Raw genomic sequence first — 20,529 nt, 5'->3', positions numbered from 1 at the left:
CGGCGCGGCGGCCGCGGCCGGGTAGGGTGTGAGAAGTTAGTGGCGCTGCCGCGGTGCCGTGAGGGGACGGAGACGGCCGGGCCCGGACCAGCGCGATGCTCACGGACGGCACCGCCGCCGCTGCCACCGACGAGGAGATCGACTCGGTCGCGCCCCGCGCGCCGCCCGCCGCTGCCGAGCCGCCCGCCGCAGCCGGGCCCTCCCCGCTGGGCCTGCGGGCCGTGCGCCTCTTCGGGGAGGCCGGGCCCGGCGGGCCGGGAGGCCCCGGCGCGCCCGCGGCCGGTGAGGCCGCCCTCGACTTCAAGCTGGCGGCCGCCGTGCTGCGGAGCGGGGGCGGCGGCGGCTCCGGCAGCGACGAGGACGAGGTGTCCGAGGTGAGCGATCCTGGCCCGCCCTCCTTCCCCTCCGCCGCTTCCTGACAGGCCCGGCCGGGGCCCGCCCGCCCTCCCGCTCGCCGCGCCGGCCGCACCGCACCCGCTCGTCCCGGGCCTCCCGCCGCCTTGGGCGGGTCCCGGCGGCCCCGCACGGCAGCGCGGCCCGCGGCCGGGGAGGAGGCAGCGGCCGCGGGGGTCTCGCCCCGCCGCGCCTCCCGGCGGCCCCGGGAAGGGCCGGGGGCGGCCGGGCCCTGTGCGCGCCGCGGCCCCGGAGCGGGGTGAGGATGTGACCCGGCCTCACGGAGCCGCTTCCACCTGGGAGCGGGCTTGGAGGGGGAGGCGAGATCTGCACCCGGCGGAGAACAAAGTGAAGCGTCAGCCCCACTATTGCTGCCCTGCACTCGGGGTGCCCGGACACGGATCAGTTCCTGTAGATACACCTATACACACACGCGCTTTTATGCTATAGAAATATTTCTTAGCCAACAAAATGGAAGAGGGTAGTCGAGGTGTCTTCCTTTGATCTTCCAAACCTGTGGAGAGGTTTAAAGGGAGGGTGTTGAGGAGGGACGGGGGCCTTATCCCAAGCCAAATGGAGCGTTGTTGGACCTGCAAACTGGCATTTAATGCTGCTTTATGTAGCCTAGGGAGAGAAGGTAAATGAGGGCTTTTATCTGTCATTGCCGTACCAAAGGGTGAATCTTCGTTCCTTAGTAGTCTCTTAGCAAAAGATGGGATCCCAGCTGGATCCCAGCCCTTACATAGCTTTAGTGGAAAGCAGGAGAAAGTGGCTGCTTACTGCTTCCAGGCTTTTCCCAGTTCCTCTGGGCTTCTGCAGGAGGAAGAAAATAGCCAAGGTGATACATGCCATTTTTAATTTGGAGGGCAAGCCAGTGTACTTAGGATGTGTCCTTGTTCCTTCTGGAGAGATGAAAGGAGAGGAGCCTGCACTCATCCTCCTGTGGCTAAATTTTTTGCCTTCTATTGATGTCCATCTTTTGTCCAGCCCTCCTGAAACCTGAGCCAGGTCTTATCTGAATTTAAAAAAAAGTGATAAAACTGATGCAGATCCACATTTGCTCATGACCACCTAATCTACGTTAAAAGTGGTGCTAACAGCAGGACATTTAAACTCAGAATCTAATGGTCAGGCAGATGAGCAGTTGTATGTGGACATTCCTGGTGTAATTGATGTCCTGGACATCCATCATCAGTGCCATATGGAATTAGGTGTTCCAGGCCATACCTGTTTGGGGGAGCTGGAAGATCTACCATGGATAGAGCAGGACACAAGTCATCAATGAGTGTCTGCTCTCCAGGAGGTCTTGCATGTCACATTTCAGTGTATCTTTGAAGATACAAAGCAGTAGCTACAGAATCTGGGAGATGATGGCAAGTGGGCTGTATCAGGGTGTTGGTGGCTCTTTACAAGGTGAGCAGAGTCCTCCTTTGGAAGCTTATCCCTTTTGAACCCACCCCATGATTTAAGGGATGTGAAGATTGGATAACTAGGATGTTTACTAAGCACTCTTTTGACTAATAGCAAGTATTAAGAAAGACAGCCTATTATAAATAATGTGTCTGGGAGGTTGCCATTGAGGTCAAAAAAATAAAGGTTCCCAAACAGCTCTTAAAGTTAAATGATTCATTTAAAAAAAACTGGGGAAAAGTTCATTATTTAAAATACAGACTAGAAGAAATGAATTGGAATTGAAATAGTTGAAGTTTTCCAGCGCACATGGAGAGGAGGTGGGCTAATCTCAAAGCTGAAATTGCCTGGGGAGTTCTCCTGGCTTGTGTTTCTGGTTGTGGAGAGTTACCTGGGAAAAGCTTGGGTGGGAGGAATGTGCCTAGGCTGGGAGCACCAAGGGGAGAATTTCTTTTTCTTCTTTTTTTTTTTTTTTTTTTTTCTGAGAGCTAAGGAAGCACCTGTTGTCAGTGGTGGGTGTCTCTCTTTGTTTGGTTTTCCTTTTTGAGCAAAGCAAAGGCAGTTAAGGAGCAGGGATGGAGCAGAGCAATTCTTGAACAGCACTGCTTTGAGAAGCCAGTCAGGCACTGTTTGGACTGTGGTCTTGTGCCATGAGTCACTGATTTGGGAGTATGCCTTCAGCTATTACCAGTGGGTGGAATTAGTGAGAACTAAAAGGGAGAATTAAAAATGAAACAAAAAAAGTGAGTTTTTGCCATGCTGCCTTGATCTGTTCTGTCTATTTTTGAGGCCATAAAAATAATGGTACAAAATTCTGTAGACTCTGCTGTGTGTCTGCAGTGGTATTTAGGTTTTGTATCCTTGTGTTAGTAGAGTTTAATATGCTAAAATAATTGGACTGGTCAAAATGGCAAATTAGTTAAAAAAGAAAATCATCAGGGAAGTGCAGGACAAGGAGTATAATGAAGCATTTATCTAGAGAATGAAAAGAGCAATATATTTTAACCTTTTAAAAAATATATTGCATTTCTTAGATCAGATCTCCCAGTACTTTCCAGAGGAGAGAAGTGTCCCCATTTTACAGGTGAAGAGGGTGTCCCCCATTTATTCTGGCTTGCAGAACTGGGAGAAAATTGAACCTTTCTGCTTTCCTAGCTCAGTGCCTGCCCATGGCAGTGACCAAGCTCTTGGTTGGGAAACCAATGGCTGAAGTGGATCCTGTACAGATGAGTTGTATCAGGTCCACAAGGTGCAATTTGAATGCAGCTGTGCAGAATATTTTCTAGAATTACCAGTTAAAATTATCCCATGCAAATAGAAACAATTGCAAGCTGCAGCACGTCTCTGGAGAGCTGAGGCCAGGAGCTCTGTGCTGTTCCTGTGTAAAACTCCCTGCTCTGGATCTCCTGAGTGCTCAGAGAAGCTTCACCACTGGCTGAGGAATGAGTTGGTTTTGACCTCAGTGCAAATAGTTGCTTAGTTGCCTTCTAAGCTTGATCAGGGTGTGAACACAGCCTGCAACTCGTTTAGAGTGAGATTTTTGGTGTGACTTGAAGTGTATTATTACCACTCCTTATGAATTTTGCTGGTACTTCCAGCAGTGCCAAAGGCACAAGCATTGAGCAGCTTCCTCCAGCCTGCCTCTGAGGGCTGTAGGTCAAGGTGAGGGTGTGCTGGGAAGGCAGTGCTCATTACTGCATGTCCATGGGGGCTTTGATGGCCACACAAAGTGCAGATCCTCATCAAAAACCCTCCCAGCAGCAAAGTGTGGCAGCAGGAGTTGAGGCAGGTGATCAGTGTGGCTGTGTCGCTGCTCAGGACAGTTTGCTGAGCTGTTGTAAATCAAGCAGCACAAGCTGGCTGTGCTGACAGAAGTACCAGGGGATCTGGGAGCTCGGTTCAGCCAGTGGCTTTTGGCACTGAGTGTACAAATGTAGCAAATCTCTCCTGTTCTGTAATTCAGGGCTTGGGAGGCCTTCAGTGACAACTGGAGCTCGCCCAGCCCTTGGCTATGGAGTCAGCTCAGCTCTCGCTTCCCTCTCCTGAGCTGCTCGCCTTACTTAAGCCTGTACCTATTGCATAAGCCTCTGGGGATATTTACATAAAGCATAATTAAAAATCAGACATAACATACCTCCTACAAGCAGTAGGATGAGTAGTTGAATGGCATGCACTCCAGAGCAGCTCAGTACCTGGAGATTTTGTCTGGGGCCCCCTTCCCTGCAACCTAAAGTCTCATATTTTTTAAACTAGGTTTGAAATTCAGAGTAAATATTCAGATTAGAAATGTTGTCTATTACAATCATTGCTGTGTTGTTGAAACTTCCTAACATGGATCTGCTTTGTAGATTGTGTGCACAATGCATCTTTTGACTTCTGAGGCTAACATAATGCTCAGACACTTTAATTTTCATTGTTTTAGAAACAATGTAAATTTTCAGCATTTAGTAAATTTAGCAGCATTTTCTTTACCATAAGGAATAGAAATTCCAAAAGTGGATGCAAGTTCAGGTAGATAGTATTAAGCAGAAAAGCCTTTTCTCTGAAAAATGTAGGTTTCAGTTTAGCAGTTGATGTTTTTCTTTTGTCAAGCTGTTTCAAAGTTGAGAAGGTAAGAGATGGGGAAAAAAAGTAAAATTTTCTTCCAGGAATTATTCAGTGATTAGGAAACATCAAGGGGTAACATGTTCAGGTTTCCAGAATTGTTAAGGTGACTCTTCAGGATGCAGGGAGCTGCTTAGTAGGGTGTTCATTTATTCCCAGTCTGATTAGATATCTGAGTTCCAGAAAAATCATGGTGGGGATCTCAGGAACTTTGTGAATGTGGTAACCAGGAACAAGCAGTGTTTCTGTGTGCATGTATGGTTAATTCTATTCAATAACATTTTACAGTGAGCTCCTTTCTAAGGTTTCTTGCAGAACTTGGGTCTCCCTTTAGTGCAGCTTGACCCATTTGAGTGCATGACCTAAAATAAATGTCAGCAACTGTTTTCTAATGATAGGTGTAGAAAGTAAAGATGTGAAATACTACTGTATAATTACATAAATATGCAGTGCAACCCCTTGGTAAGGAGAGATTTGCCAAATTTAGCAGAACATCTATATTTAGGTACAAATTTGCACATTGGTTTCACCAGTCAACTAGTTACAGTCTGGTGGGGGTGGGAAGGGTTTGTTGGAGCATTAATGCTGAATCATGAGTTCTTGTGTTCTGATTTAAATTGGGGCTGCCCAGCTGCTCCCCCATGGGCTCAGTATTGGGCAGCTCTTCTGTCTCCTTGCCTTGCCTTGGAGGGTGCTGAAATGCAGCTGTAAGCACAGCTGGATGGTGCCATGGGGACATTGTCCTCTGCTCAGAGCTCAAACCATCCCTGCAATGTTCACTTGACAGAAGGGTCAGTGTGGAGGGAAGGGGAATACACAGACACTCCTTTTTCTGTGCATGTGTGGCCTGGCCTTCAAACTGGGAGCAGCTCCAGGACTGAACTGGGGTTTGTTGGAGTCCACAGTGGGGCTCAGACCCTGCAGGTGAGGAGAGCTTCAATCTTAGATAATTTTGAGTTCTTGTAACATCTATGATGATTCCTTTAAAGTATTAAGCTGTTATTGGAGTAAAAATAATTCTTGGATTTAAAACAGAGGCGAGTCTTGACTTACATGGAAGAAGGAACCTTGGGTATCTTTCCCACTGAAAACTTCATGAAGCAAGAAAAATAACTCCTGCATCCTGTTTGAGGACCTTTGTGGCACTGTTTAGGTGAAGCTCTGAGGCCTCACTCTTAGCAGGGTGCTTTCCTTTGGCTCTGCAGATGCTTTCTTCCCTAGCAGCAGCCCATGGGCCATGCAAACTCCAACCAAACCTTGTCCTGGTGGGAATGGCCTTCTGCTGCAATGGGACTGTGAGCAAACCTCAGAAATGAGTGATTTGTGCAAGAACTTAAATAATTTCAGGAGGTTTTTGCGCAGTGCCTGGCCTCAGAGGTTGTCTCAAATAGAAACTTTCTAACTGGGATCTCCAGTGACCTTGGTCGATGGTAAACTAAAGATTACTTTAACTGTGAAATGATACAAATATTTCTTTTTTGTAGCAACAGACTGCAGTAACAAGGTTGCAGCCTTTGTGTTATAAACCCAAAGCTGCTGCCTCTGACAAAGGGAGGTGCAGGTGAATTAATATTTGGATTTAGGGGTTAATTTAGTTAGGATGGCATGCTATAGTCCTTATTATACACAGATAGATATTATAATAGAATACAGATAGTTTGGTTTTTTTTTTCCTCAACAAGTAGTTTTCCCTTTTTATTGTCAAAGTGCAGAGGTTTGGTTTTGCATAGTTTTGGAGGAATGCTGAGCAAGTGAAATTTATGGGACTGCATTTTACTCTTGCAACTCATTACTTAAGAATTTTTTTCTTATGTAATGTTGATTGTTTAGAAGTTTTATAAAATATTAGAAAATTTTCTTCTTTTTTGCAGTATTGTGTATTTTCTGGTGAAGTGCAGATAGAAAACATTTACTCTGATAAAAACATAAATAAAAGAATTGGTCCTGTGCTGGATCCTGTTTTTTTCCTGCTCTTTGTGAGATGAGACCCCTTATTCACTTTGGTCCTTTGTTTTTAAGGGGGAGTTGAGATTTTTTTTCAAAATTGTTTTCATCTTTAGCTCTTCCAAAGCATCCCAGGATGTGTAAGGAAAGGTGCTGTAGACTGAGAGGTTACTCCCAGTTGAATTATGATGATTTGTTTGTCCAAATGCTGGTGGTGGCTCAGAAGAGACAAATGTGGCCAAGAGAGTTTTCAAAAGTACCTTCCTGCACACCCACCCTGCAGGAAGAAAACAGTCCCAAATAAAAGAAAAATAGGATATTTTATTGGGTGCTGGACAATGGGCCAACAGAAAGTCATCTCAGATGTTTTTACCATTTCATGTGTTAGCACTAGGTGCCTAATTTATTCTCCCTTGCATTCAGTAAAGCATAGGGATTATTAATTAACTAGGATTTTCTTCTAGGAAAATCCCTAAACCTGTTGAACTTTCCCCTTTCCAAAATCATGAATTAAACCAACAGTGTCACATGGCAGGCAGGTAGTAAGTCAGTCATATTTCAAAGCAAGGGAAGAGGGGAGATCAGCATTTGGGGCTGAATGTTCTGCTCCCAAACTGATCCTTGGTCATGGTGACTGCTGAGCATCACCTCTCTAGAGTATGTGCTCCTCCACAGCCTGAAAGGGAGCCAGGGGAAAAAGGAAGTTTGGCATTTAGGATTTCTTAGGATAAATCCAACAGCTTAGATAAATATCTCTCTTATAATTGTTTTATAAAATAATTACATTTTAAAGCCTTTGTACTGCTATATGTTGGATTTTCAGTGTATCACAGCTTAGGCAGGGCTCTGTGATAGTTTCTCTGACATGACTAAGGGATGGCTCAGGAGTTGCATTGGGGTTTCTGCTGCTTTGGAAATGGGACACACAGCCTGAAGGGGAGCCAGGGAAAAGGGAGTCTCATGTGGATGTTTGGCTTTTAGGATTTCTTAGGATAAATCCAACAGCTTAGATAAATATCTCTGTCATAGTTGTTTTTATAAAATAGTTACATTTTAAGCCCTTGCACTGCTGTATGTTGAATTTGCAGTGGATTGTAGCTTAGGCAGGGCTCTGTGATAGTTTCTCTGAAGTGACTAAGGGATGGCTCAGGAGTTGCTTTGGGGTTTCTGCTGCTTTGGCAGTGGGACACACAGAGTGAAAGGGAGTCTCATGTGGAAGTTTGGCATTTAGGATTTCTTAGGATAAATCCAAAGCTTAGATAAATATCTCTCTTATAATTGTTTTATAAAATAATAACATTTTTAAGCCTTTATACTGCCATATCTTGAATTTTCAGTGGTTGTAGCTTAGGCAGGGCTCTGTGATAGTTTCTCTGACATGACTAAGGGATGGCTCAGGAGTTGCATTGGGGTTTCTGCTGCTTTGGAAATGGGACACACAGCCTGAAAGGGAGCCAGGGAAAAGGGAGTCTCATGTGGAAGTTTGGCATTTAGGATTTCTTAGGATAAATCCAAAGCTTAGATAAATATCTCTCTCCTAATTGTTTTTATAAAATAGTTACATTTTAAGCCCTTGCACTGCTATATGTTGGATTTTCAGTGGGTTGTAGCTTAGGCAGGGCTCTGTGATAGTTTCTCTGACATGACTAAGTGATGGCTCAGGAGTTGCATTGGGGTTTCTGCTGCTTTGGCAGTGGGACAGCATGCACAGACCTGTTTATCCAGGCCTTGAAAAGAATTGCTGCCACCAGCTTGGGCTCTGAGAGGGGCAGAAAGGCCAGGGTGATTTTCAGTTTGCTATAAGCCCCTAGATAACTTAATTAGTTGCTTTAAATGCTGAGATTCCTCTGTCTGAAATGTATAGGTTGGCCTGGAAACAGATTATTGAATTACTATTGTATTCGAGTTCCACTTGTATGATTTTTTTTTTCTATTTAGGCATTGTCCCCTTGGATTGAAAAGAGATCTTAAAAGGTCATTTCCAAGAAGGTGGCTTAGAATGTTTCCCATCTTTGTTGAGTGTGAGCTTTTACATCAACAAACAAATGCATCTATTTATCTTCTGCCTTAAAAGTTGCCTTCACTTTGGTTTAGTGCCTGGGATTTAATACTTGAGCAAGGAAAGCCATGGCTAAATTGATGCAACAATTCTGGTTTATATTCTAATAAATCAAATACTGAATTACACCAGTTGTTTCTTGGCTTGAGGTGAGGAAAGAAGAGGGGCTCTTTCTGTGGGAATATTAGATAAAAAACCAGGTGAGGAGGGAATCCTAGAGCCCATGGGAAGATGGAGCACTCAGAACATGATTTAGAGTGGACTGAGATAGAATATGTGGAAATAAGGAGTGCTTAGTGCAAGTGGTGCTTGTTTTAGTCAAGTTTTCTGGTCTCCATTCCAAGGTTTTCTTTGGTATAAAGTCAAGAATTGGCACTTGATTTACTGGGACTGATGTGAATTTTGAATAAGCTTCAGTTGTCAGTTCCAGTTCTGTACGTGACAGCTTCTTGCTGCAAAAGATTGGTTTGTACATGGGGAAAATAGAGTCATAATTATTTTTGTTTATCAGACATTGAGTATGTCTGGCTTTAACAGTGTTTTGGGTTATTTCAGTAGTTACTGAGATGAGTAAATCTTTCTTTTCTGCTATACAGAGAAACTTAGTGAAATTGCCAGTTTCTTCTACCAAGAGGAGTCAACACGTGTGTTGTGTGCCTTAATTCTGTGAGGGTTAACAGGGTGCAATCATGTTGCTTATTGTTGTGAAACAGTGCTTTAATAAAAATAAATGGTAGTGATCTGTTTCTGGCAGATCCACAGATCAGACAGCTCTTTCAGAGGCTTGTATAGGGTGTAGTTTGTGCTATTCAGAACTGCTTCAATGGCATAGTGTCAGTTGTCTTTTTAAGATAGAATTCAGGTAAGTGCTTAAATTGACATGAACCATTTGACAGCTGCTTGTCCAGGAGTGTCTGCTTATGGTTCAGTATGAGTGCAAGAAAATTGAAACCCAGGATCAGCAATCTCTGGAAAGGATGAGTAGTAGTATAAAACATTAATTCTGATTTATTGTTTTAGCTGCATGTTTCAAATAACAGCTGTAATTTTGAGAACTGGCTGGTGACTTGGGGTGCCAGGCTTGAGACCCTGTGGTGAAACAGCCATAAAGATGTCAGTCCTTGTTCACTGCCTGCTGCCTCTCCCATCATTTTAGGCAGCTCCTGTGCTAACACATCAGGAATATTGTATTTTGTGTAGGGATGTTGTTCTCATGGCCCACACTGTGTGTGTGAGGGCCTTTCCTTTCCTGCAGCAGCAAATCTTGAGGCTGTGTCCACCTGTATTTACCCTGTATCTATAGCAGCATCTGCAACATGAACCTGTGCTCTGAAATGAGCTCATCACAGCCCAGATCCTGTAGCTGCTTGTTTGGTAATTGTTTAATATCTCTGGGAATAAAGGCTGTCCTTTAGATAATCCTGCCTCCAGTCAGGCAGTCAGCTTCCTGCTGCAATCAGAGCTAAACAGATTTGCACCCCTTCTCTCCCCACCCTCCCAATGTAATGCCCTCTCTGTGGAGCTGCTGCAGGTGGGAGCACTGACAGCTGCACTTAAAGGTGGGCCATGGGCAGCTTTATGGCCTCACAGGGAGCTGCCATGACCTAATGTCTTTCTGCTACCAGAATAATGACCTTCCAGCTTGTCAGACTCCTTTTAAGTCCATGAAATTCATAAAGTGGTAGAAAATTATTTGTTTTCTCCCTTTTTGATGTGTTAGTGTGACAGCTGCCTGACCTGTCCCAAGGTGAGCAGTGACTGCAAATGATGCTCCAGGTGCTTTATGCTCCCCATTGAGGTGGTGGTGTCCCCCAGCACCCTGTACCCCCCAGCCTGGCAGGGTTCTGTGTCATCACAGCATCCTTGGTGCTGGATAATGCTCTCCTGGTGGTTTCTGTCTTCTTGGGCTGGAACTTGTATTTTTTAATGGAAGAAACTGCCTTCAGAAATAACAGCTCTAGCCAAACAGAGTGGATATGGTTTTATATAATTAATTATGTCTGAATTGATGTTCCCATTGATTCTATGTTGTTTCTAGGTACTGACTCTAGAGTACTTCCCTGAAATGTTTATTTTCTTTCTGTAGCTTTGAAATGCCAAGAAAGGACAGTGTCCTGAGACCCCACTGAAAGGTTTTGTGAAAATAGCCACATTAGTGTGTGCTTTTTCCTCTTCCTTTACTCCATCTCTTGAAACTGAAATGGTTGTGCAGGAAAGTACCTTAAGCAGGTGCAAAGATGTTTGCCTGGGCTGGCAGGGGAAGAGTGTTGAAAAGTGCATTCTCTGGTAAATCAAACCCAAGCTTTTTGTTGGAGTTAAGTCCACACCATGGGGGTTGTGCTGCACTTAATTGTTGCAGGGAGCATCTAAGAGTGTCATGTCAGGAACAAAGTCCTTCACTTTACTTTCTCCTTGGAATGAGTATTTCTAATGGTTTTGATAGCTGACATCCTTTATATGTAGAATTTACAGGGATTTGATGTTAAATTTGAAATACAAACTGAAGTTCATTCTTAGTGCTATATCCTGTCACTATTCCCCAAAAATTTTAGGGCAGGATTGCAAGTATTAATCCAATATTGGCATTCAGTTTAGTAAAGGACATGACAATATAAACTGTTAGAGATTGGGATTTCTGAAAAATCCACAAGAACTTTCTCTGCTGCATTTCTCCTAATGCAGCATTGCACATGCTGTTAATTATGGAGTGAAAATGTCCAAATAGAATTATAGAAGTAATTAGGAATGGTTTCCTAACACAAAAGAGAAATCCAGGCAGTCATTTATTTACATAAAAAATAGGAGTTTAGGAGTCCCAGTCAAGAGCTTGGGTCCTTATTATTTGTAAATACTTCACAAACAGAGCAATGAGTATTGTTACCCCAAAAGAAGTGTTCATAGCTCAATAGGTTCAAGTTCAAGGGAATAATTTAACAGCACCTTTCTCCTTCCTATGAACACTTTTTGTAAAGATGGCCTTCCCAGGAGCACTGGTGTGGCAGAAGTGGAAGGAGAAGGTGGAAGGAGCTGTCTCTGCTGCTGCCCTTGCCTGCAGGAGGAGGAGAGAGCAGTGCTACCTACAGCCACCCAGGAAGCTTTTCCATCCTCTGCAGGCTGTTTGTGAGCAGGTCCAGGCTATTCTGGGCAAAGCACTTTGCAATAGTGCAACATAAGGGAGCTCAGTTTAGATTTAATATTAGAAATGTGTTGTAACCCTGCACATCATGTCCAGCTCACCAGAATCACCAGTGTCAGTGGGGATGGTGGTGCTGCAAAGTCCCTGTGCATCCCCTGAGCTGCATAAACTCAGTGCTGGGGGTAACACACAAACCCTGATGGGGCTGAGGCCACATGGCTGCAATGTGGCTGCTCTGGAGGAGGCTGCAGGGCTGTAACTGGATCTGCAGAGCTGCCAGGCTGCTGCAGTCCTTGGCAGGGCTTCAGGAGAGGGCCGTGGCTGCTGTGGGAGAGCAGGAGGCACTGGGGTGGGTGAGCTCTGCCCTCCTGTCCCCTGCAGCTTCTGGGGTTTGGGCTGGGAAGGTGAAATTGGTTTGGCAGTTAGAATAATATCTGGAGTCCTTGTGTTCCTAATGAGCCTTCCCAAGTAAGATGCTTATTAACTGCCCAAAGCAGCTAGCAAAATAATCCAAAAATAGCACAGTGACTGGTTACTCTATCACTTTGCTGCAGATCTGATTAGGATAGAACAGAGTGCCTAAATTTTGCCACATGAGCAGTGCATTATGTCTTCCAGGAATGCTAATATGAAATATGCTTGGATTTTTTACTTGCTTGTTTTGATTTTTAATGCAGTTATTTTTTGTTTTAAAAGCCAGATTTGTTTGATATGTTTACAATAGTTTGATATTTCAAAAAAAATATTACAATATATGATTATTGTAGGTCACTTCCATTCACAAGAGACATCTGATCAATTAAGTAATTTCTCACTCTGCTATTAGTGATAGAATATCCAACTGTTCATTCTCTCTGGCTTTGCCTTAGTGTGTGAGAAACTGCATTGATTTACAGAAATGTCAGACATTCTGACATGAAAATACATTGAAGTTTATTCTGGGAGACTGGCAGTGGTGCAACTATTTTAACATTTTGCATATGAATTTTCAGTATTTTTACACTCAAGATATATTTTTATTGTGGGTATGTTATTAAGCTCTTACTAAAAATCAAAATAAAACCTAAAAATTGATGCTTAGCATGTGCAGTAATAAGGAAAGCATCTGCCTTCCTATGATACAAAACTATGATGAAAGTATTGTATATGAAGCAAGAATTTTTGAGAGATTTTAATTGTGCAAAGTCTCTGGAAGTACAGTTGCTGATGTAAGGAAGAGCTGAAAGGCAGGAAGAGTTCATAAGGGTGGTGAAAAGAGCAGACTACACCAGTACTACCCAACTTGTATTCTTAAGTAAAAACTGTGTGTGTAATTTACTCTAATTAGTAGTGTTTGCACAATCATTGTTAAAAATACAGACTTATTTTGAGGTTCCTGTAAGCAAAATGTATTCCCTGTTGGGGAGACAGAGGTTCCTTGGAAGCTGAATATTTGAATGGTGAATTAACACCGATTTAGGCTCAAGATGTGGATTGTTGCCTGTAAAATCCAGTAAATAGATCCCAGTGAGCTTGTGCTGGCAGCAGTCAGGGAGAAAATGGTCCATATCTTTCCCAAAGTGTCAAAACCATGAAGTTTTAGAATTTGCAGCAGGACAGCTTCTGGCAGGTTGCTGCAAGGCTGCTGTGCTTCCCTTGGCTGAGGAGAGCCCTGGGGCTTGCCAGGAGCCACTGAGTGTTTCTGCAGTGTTTGTTGTTCTCAAGTGCAGTTGCTTCAGTGGGAGGTGACATTTTTACTCCTTTTGGTATGCCCTCAAAAGGGAGGACTGCTGGTAAATGTAGTGGTGTAGCTGACAAAGAAAAGTGTCCATAAGAATCTAATAAAATTTCTTGTATTTGGTTCTCAGCTGTATATAATGAATGGTCATGTGGACACAGTGGGAATTTCTGCCCTTCACTAGATCACACAAACATGTTGCAATAGGAATAATATTTCCATCATATTAATGCCTTGTGTAGTCTTGTGGGGAAAAAATGAAAACCCCTGAAGTACTCATGTAGGTAAGGGTGAATTTTCCCAGAAATCAGTTTTGCATCAGAACTCGTGAAAGCAGAGAGTCCTTAAGCTGGCTATGGACTAACCTGGAATTTGAGTACTGCTGAGGGGACTCTTACTGTAGGGTTACATTTTGCTGTGTAAATAGCTCTTCTTTGTTTGTAGTAAAAATATGTATCACTGGTTTAGGTCACTGATTTTCTTCTTGTTTAATGTTCAACTCTGTTGCAATGACAGTTTCTTATTTTAGGACTGTTGGTTGCACTAACCTAGAAATCTTGCTTCTCTGAGCCCCAAATCAGAGCCTGCTGCCTTACTTTTAATATTTGTGTCTGGCACACAAGATCTACTATCTGTAAGCTGGATAGGGTCACAAATATCCACTGAGATGTGGGCCTCATGTTTAGTGTTCCTAAAAAGTCATACTTACTCCCTGATTCCCATGATATTCCAATGTGAGCATTTCCCTGGCACACAGGGCTGGCTGGGACACCAGGGATAGTGTTACAGCCATTTCCATATCAAAAAGGGGAAGAAATGAACGAACCCAAGTTGCTCTTGAATAGCAGAGCTCTGTGCTGCTCCCAGATCCTGTTGTTCACACAATGGAGCACTTAATGAATTTGCAGATGGCCTGATTTGATTTTTTTTTTTAAGTATAAATTTTCCCTTTCCAGGGGAAAACGAGGTGGTAGTTTTCTGCTGGGGAGAGAAAAATAGGGGAAGTATTTTGGGGAAGACTGAGAAAGGGAGATGACACTGGGGTATGAAGTGGGAGAGGGCAGCAGTGGCTGAATAACAGGAATGTCTCATTTCTGCAGCAAATCTAAGGCACCAATAGTGTTGGTACAGATAACAGACAACATCTAATTATGAAATAATGTTTTTGTCTTAAAATACTCCTGAAAATAGAGGAAATTATGTCTGAGCTTGGGAGATTCTGAAATGTAGCTGTGCTCTCTTTAGAGTGTGAGTCAGGTATCCTCCTTGTTTACTCTGGCAAGCTGTCATAAAACTGCAGTGTGTTATGTTGAGTAATTCCATGGGCTTGTGTTTGGAGGTCACGTGGGGCACTGGTGGGACAGCATTATTGCTGCTTGGTTGGAATACCTGCCTGCCTAATCCTGCTGCAGATCTCTTCTTGTCCAGAAAGCAGAGCAGCCTGGGGTAATGCTGAGTGCCAGCTTGGAAACAGATGTTTTGCTGTTGAGTTTTGGTCAATTCTTTTGTTCCTGCTCAAAATAAACAAAATCTTTGTGCTACCTCTGTTGAAATGACTTTTAAAAGAGAAATTAAAAGCATCTAGGGAAAACATTCCATCTTTCCCTGGCACTCAGATAGGTCCAGCTGTACCACAATCATTACTGGTGGCTTTTATTAATAACACGGTAGATGAGCTTCTGGTGACAAAGATGTTCCAGCTTCTTGTGTCTGCCTGCTTGGGTGGTTAACTGTGCAAACATGCATAACACTAATTCTGTATTTTATCTCAGTTGAGTGTTTTAAATTGTAATTTTTGCAATAATTTTTTTATGCAGGGTTTTTGTATTTTGTGACTTTAACTACCTCTTCAGTCAGTTGACCAGATGTTTTCTGTAGTTTCGTTCTTTGTTGTTGGCAGTTAAAACATAATTATGATAGTACAGTTAGATTATTTTAGTGGGATTTTTTTAGGGTAATATTTTAGATTTACTTTAAAGCTTCAAAAATGGTAAAATTGGTTTTTCTAACTTTGCAAACAGGTCGAATCATTTATTTTGGACCAAGAAGATCTTGATAACCCAGTGCTCAAAACCACATCGGAGCTGTTCTTATCGAGTGCTGCAGAAGGTGCGGACTTGAGAACTGTGGATCCAGAAACACAAGCAAGACTTGAAGCCTTACTGGAGGCAGCAGGTACTTCCCTTGTCTAGTTCTTTTTCTGATTTATACACAGATCTGGCAGCACATAAATTTTGACACTAGTGAAATGTTCAGGAGTCTGGGAATTTCCCATGATGAGCAGAACATGGAAAAGAAGCTCATAACTCTTAAAAGTGTTGCAGGTTGCTTAGTGCACTCTTTCTGTACATACAGAGTTAGAAAAATTAATTTGAATTAATTGGTATTTCATATAATTGAGATTAAATATGTTACAAGAGGGAGAATTAATGAGGAGAAAATACAAGGAAGTAGACTTGCTAAAATGACATTTTTCCTGCTGCTTTGGTCAGTATATAATTATTAATTCATTACTCCAGAAATTTACAGGCAAAATACATTTTTCTCTGTTTTAACTTTCGCAAAAGCATTTTTGCATTCCGTAGTTCTGAGGTATCACTGTTGGAAAATACATATTAAACATTCCTGGTTTGGAACAGACCTGATGAACATAGTCCCTTCTGCATTTATTAGCTCAAGAGTGAAAGCTTGACTAATTCAAATCCTCCTACAATTTGTCACTGGGATGTTTGTCAGGGATTTGGAAATTATTTGTTAGTTTCAAAATTCCAAGGACAAAAAGATATAAACCCCCTGCTTTGAAACAAATCACATTTGATCATCATGGGTGTACACTCAGATTTGTAGTGGTGTGCTAAAATTGGAGCTTTCACACCTTACTTTGGAACACATAAGGAGCTACATAAAATAGCACTTATTTGCAGGTGTGTAGATGCTAAACTGTGTACAGTCTTAAAGGAGAACTTTATTCTAAGAAAGCAAAAGTGGCAGAGATTTGGGATCTGGGTTCTCTTTGCATTTTGGATTTGAAAAAACCCAATTTAGAACACAGCACAGCTTTTGTTAGCAGGAAAGTGCAGCAGCCTATCTGCTGTCACTCTTGAGGACCAAACTTTGTTTTGTGGGGAAGACAGGCTGTTCCTGGGATACTGCATGCACTGAGGGAATTTGAATAATTTGCTCCCTTTTTAAGCAGTTTTAAAAATGCAAATCAGTTCCTCTCCTATACCTGGTGGCTGCTGTGTCCCAAAGCCTATTTCTGGCTTTATAAATTGCTGGTGTTATGGGGCAATGCTGGGGCTGCAGTGCTCACAGAGATCTCACAGTATTTGGCATATCCAGGAGGTGCCTTTGCTGCTTGTAGCATCTTTGAGAATGCTGAACTCAGATTTCTAAGCACTAGTTTGGTATTTGTCCCCAGGATTACATAATTTGTTTTTTAGCAGAGGTTTCCATGTCTTGGTTTTCCCCAAGTACATGAGCAGAGAGGAAGGAATCTGGAAAGAAGAGCAAATAAAAAAAGGAGTGCCTTTGTTTGAGGACTTCCTCTCTAGAAAGACTGGACAAAATTAATGTCACTTGATGAATGTGTGAGATCAGAAGAGTGAAAATACTCTGGGGAAAGTTCTCTAGTTAAGCTGTACTTCTGTTTCCCACTGTGGATTGGAATACTAAAAATAACAGGCTAACCTAAAGAAGATGCTGTGAATCTGGTAGTTCATTAATAAAAGCCATAATTTGACAGTGATTGAAAAAGAAGTTAGTGGTTTTGGGAGGTGTTCGAATATCTTCACTGGATTTATCTGGCTGGTTTGGCTGAAAATACCCTTTTTAACCCTGAGTGAGCTTCTAGGCTTCCATCATGGCAACCTAGTGTTGGATGTTTGTATTCTTTTACAGTTTGGTAAAAACAAGTGATATCTGCTGTTCTTTTAGTTACAGTTCAGTCCTCAGCATTAAGGATGGCTTGGAAAAGTAGGAGGCAGAACTATGGCTCAAACACATTTAAAGCCTTGTCTGTAGTTTCCAGCCTTGGTTGTGATGATCCCCCTGTGAGAGGCTTGATTCCACCTTACAGCCTAGAAAAAAATCAATTTTGTGTTCAGTGTCTTGGATTCCTTAGGGTTTCTCACGTGCCAGGCTTGTGGATGTGTCATTAGGATCCTAATGAGTGTGACTTGCCAAACAAGTTTTGCTCATTCTTCTTGAATCCTTTAATGCTCCAATCTCACATGGCCCTGTTGTTTATTAGCTCAGGAAGGTGAGTTCTAGCAACTGCAGCCACGTGGGATATTGTTCTTCAAAGTACTTGTGCAGAAGTGCTTTTCAGCCATTGTGTACTGTGTGATTTGTAGGGGCTGTGTTTTGTTTGTGAGGAGCTGTCTTGATTTGAGAGCTGCTGCACAAGAAGCCAGAGGTTATTTGAACTGCTTGAAGATGTTTCTGTAGGTTGTATTTACCCACCATGAGAGTGCTGGATATTTTTTCACTTGCTTGTTTGACTTGCTTATTCTGTTTCAAGGATTGTGGATGTTGAAGGTGAGAGCCTTAAGCCAAATTTCCAGCAAGAGGGTTGTGTCTCACCCCCCTTGGCATAGCAGCAATTACACACATGTACATATCCATGTGCATCCAAAGATTTCTTGTTTTTCTCTAAAAACCTGCCAGATTAGCTTCACTTTAGACAACTATACTTTATTCTATGAAAAAGCAGGCACTTTATTAATGAACAACTACCTTTAAACAGCTGTCAATGTTTGTATTATTTCAAAAAAATTAGTTCTACAATCTGAAGACCAAGAGACCATTGTAAATATCAGTTGTTTCCACCTTCAGAAACTGAAGATAATTTAAAACAACTGAATTGTGTTGTTTGGCAAGTTTTAACCTAAACAAAGTCTGGTATATCTTCCTTCAGTTTAACTCCTATTAGCAGAGAAGGGATTTATAGGTAAAATAACCTATGGAATGAGAACCATCCTGCTTGGAGGATGTTTCCATTTTTCAAGCTGTAATTAAACAGATTATTAGTATTCTGAGAGTGGAGTCATGTTCTGCACTAGAAACATTTCTCTCCACTGTTAATTAGGGTACTGTGGATTTCTTAAAATAATGTTTCAGCTCTGAAGAGTCATGATTCTTGTGTGGATCTTCAGAAAGAAAGTGTCAAATGCCCTTTTAAGGGGCAGAATTTGACAGCTGGAGATGAGAGCTCTTTGCTACTGGGAATGAATAGTTTGAGTTTTGAAAGCTCTTGTTCTTCTTGGTGAATTCTTTGTGGGTCCTCAAGATGTGTTGGTGAAAGGGCAAAGTGGGATAATTCCAACAGGTTAAACCAGTTTCATTTTCTGTTCCCAACTTGTATTGGCATCAGGAGGGGGAAATGACTCTCCTGTGTTGTGCAGTGTCTTTCTGCACGTTGTTTTTTTGAGGATAGGAAAGGTGTTGGTTCAGGCACATGGCCCAATAAAAATCCTGGGTCCCTATTTGGTGTATACTGCAGCAAAAGCACAGATTTCTACAGAAAGTTGTGAAATGTCAAAATGTTAATCCCTGCAGTTAAAATACCCTGTTGATAGTGTTTCAGCATGGTTTGGCTGAGTTTTCTGGGAAGTGAAATAGGGTGTTACTGAACTGCTTCTTGACTTGAGGAAATAGCTTGAGTGCCTGTGTCCCTTCCAGCAGAGATTTTAAGTGTGTTCCTTCTCAATCTGAATGTTGAAACAGTCTGACAATGAAGCATCAAAAAAAAGATGCAGAAGAAAGTGGTAGAGAAACTTCAGCTGCCTTTGGGGGACATGATGTTCCTTTATCTACACAGGGAGTAGTTCTGCAAGCAGTGAGTTCTTCAGGACTCCCACTATTGTTTGCAAAGAGGCTTGTGAGGAAAATATTTTGAGAGGGAGAATGTTGAGCCAAAGGTTTGTTTAATGAAACATGTGAATAGTCCATTCTTATGTTCAAACAGTGAGCAGTTATCCTTCTTTTCTGATGAAATGCAGTATTAAAGGTAGCTAGAGACCCTCACAAATGGTTTGGTGTTTTTGGGACTTTGAGGGATTAATTGTAGTGTAAATGGTGAAAGAGAACTTGAGTTCTAATAATGTTTTTGTTTATACCTGTGAATTTTAGTAGTTCATTCAGGCATGAGGGCCTGATACTGCTCTTTGGAAAAGCTGCTAGGGTGGTGGGGGGAATAGGTTGTGTATTTTGGAGCTGGGAAAGGCAGAAAGTGGAAGTGATCACTGCATTGCAGAAATGCAGAATACAGATCACAATATGAATGAGCCCAGATGAAATCTGCCTGCTTTAGGATAAACTGAAAGGTTAGAATGGATTCAGCAATGGTGGAATTGAGTGCTTTCCCCTGTATATTTATATTTCTGTTTACTCACTTGCCAACCTATTGACCAAACCTGCTTTTTTTTCCTCTTGTGATGTGATCTAACCCATTCATTATTCACTAACAGCAGGGGTTACCAGGGAGTGAGCTGTGGTCTAAAAGAACAGTGCCAGAGAGGCACAGCTTGCTTTCATCCTGCATCTGAGGGAATCCTCAGAAAGTGACAGAGACTGGGCTAGAAATTCTTTGATCATGTTCTTTGATTCATATTTATGATGAATAAGATTCATGTGTGAACTTGGTGTTTCTTTTCTTAGGGCTGATGAGTAACTAAGCTGTGATTTAAATGAGGGTGGGCATTAGAAACTTAATGTCTGAAGGGTTGTCCAAGCTCCACTTGAAACTATACAAGTGGGGGTCTGCAGGAAACAGATTCCTGTTTGTCATTTTATTGGTTGCACTCTGTGCTTTTGGAATACAGCAAATGTATATCTAGATTGTATTGGTGTTTTGAAATAAAGAGAAGCAGGATCTTTTTGGGGGGAATCAAAGAGGATTGCTGGAATTGGAGCAAAGATGTAACTTTATTGTAAAAACGTTACAATATCAAATTTGAAGTGTATTAAACCTCCTTCAACATGGCCAAAATCTTACCTTAGTCCAGTTAATGCAACTGTAAACCAAGAAAGGCTTTTCACCATAATTTGATCTGATCTAAATACTTGGTGTTACATGGGCATGGGGTACAGACCAAATAAGGGAAACAGTTTTCACTAGGACAGTTTGAACAGGCTCCACTGTAGGTGTTTCTTTAGGGATCAAAGCAGCCCTGGCACTGCAATCACCACTGTCTTGTTCACTGCAAAGCTTCTGGCTTTTGAGATACTGGCACATTACAATGATTTACTCATTTTCTTTCTTCA

General features: G+C 42.4%; 1 protein-coding gene across 2 annotated transcripts in view; it reads left to right on the top strand.

The window, feature by feature from the left end:
* Positions 1-95: 95 nt before the first annotated feature.
* ANKHD1 (ankyrin repeat and KH domain containing 1) overlaps positions 96-20,529 on the top strand; it is a 100,811-nt gene continuing 80,377 nt past the window's right edge. For both annotated transcript variants that reach the window (XM_058815070.1, XM_058815069.1), the window contains exons 1-2: positions 96-374; positions 15,285-15,438. In XM_058815070.1, the coding sequence (XP_058671053.1) occupies positions 96-374; positions 15,285-15,438 (433 nt within the window). The remainder of the gene's footprint in view (positions 375-15,284; positions 15,439-20,529) is intronic.

This window comes from Ammospiza caudacuta, chromosome 16 (genome assembly GCF_027887145.1).
Source record: "Ammospiza caudacuta isolate bAmmCau1 chromosome 16, bAmmCau1.pri, whole genome shotgun sequence".
Classification (NCBI taxonomy): domain Eukaryota; kingdom Metazoa; phylum Chordata; class Aves; order Passeriformes; family Passerellidae; genus Ammospiza; species Ammospiza caudacuta.
This window is presented reverse-complemented; position numbering and strand designations above follow the sequence as displayed.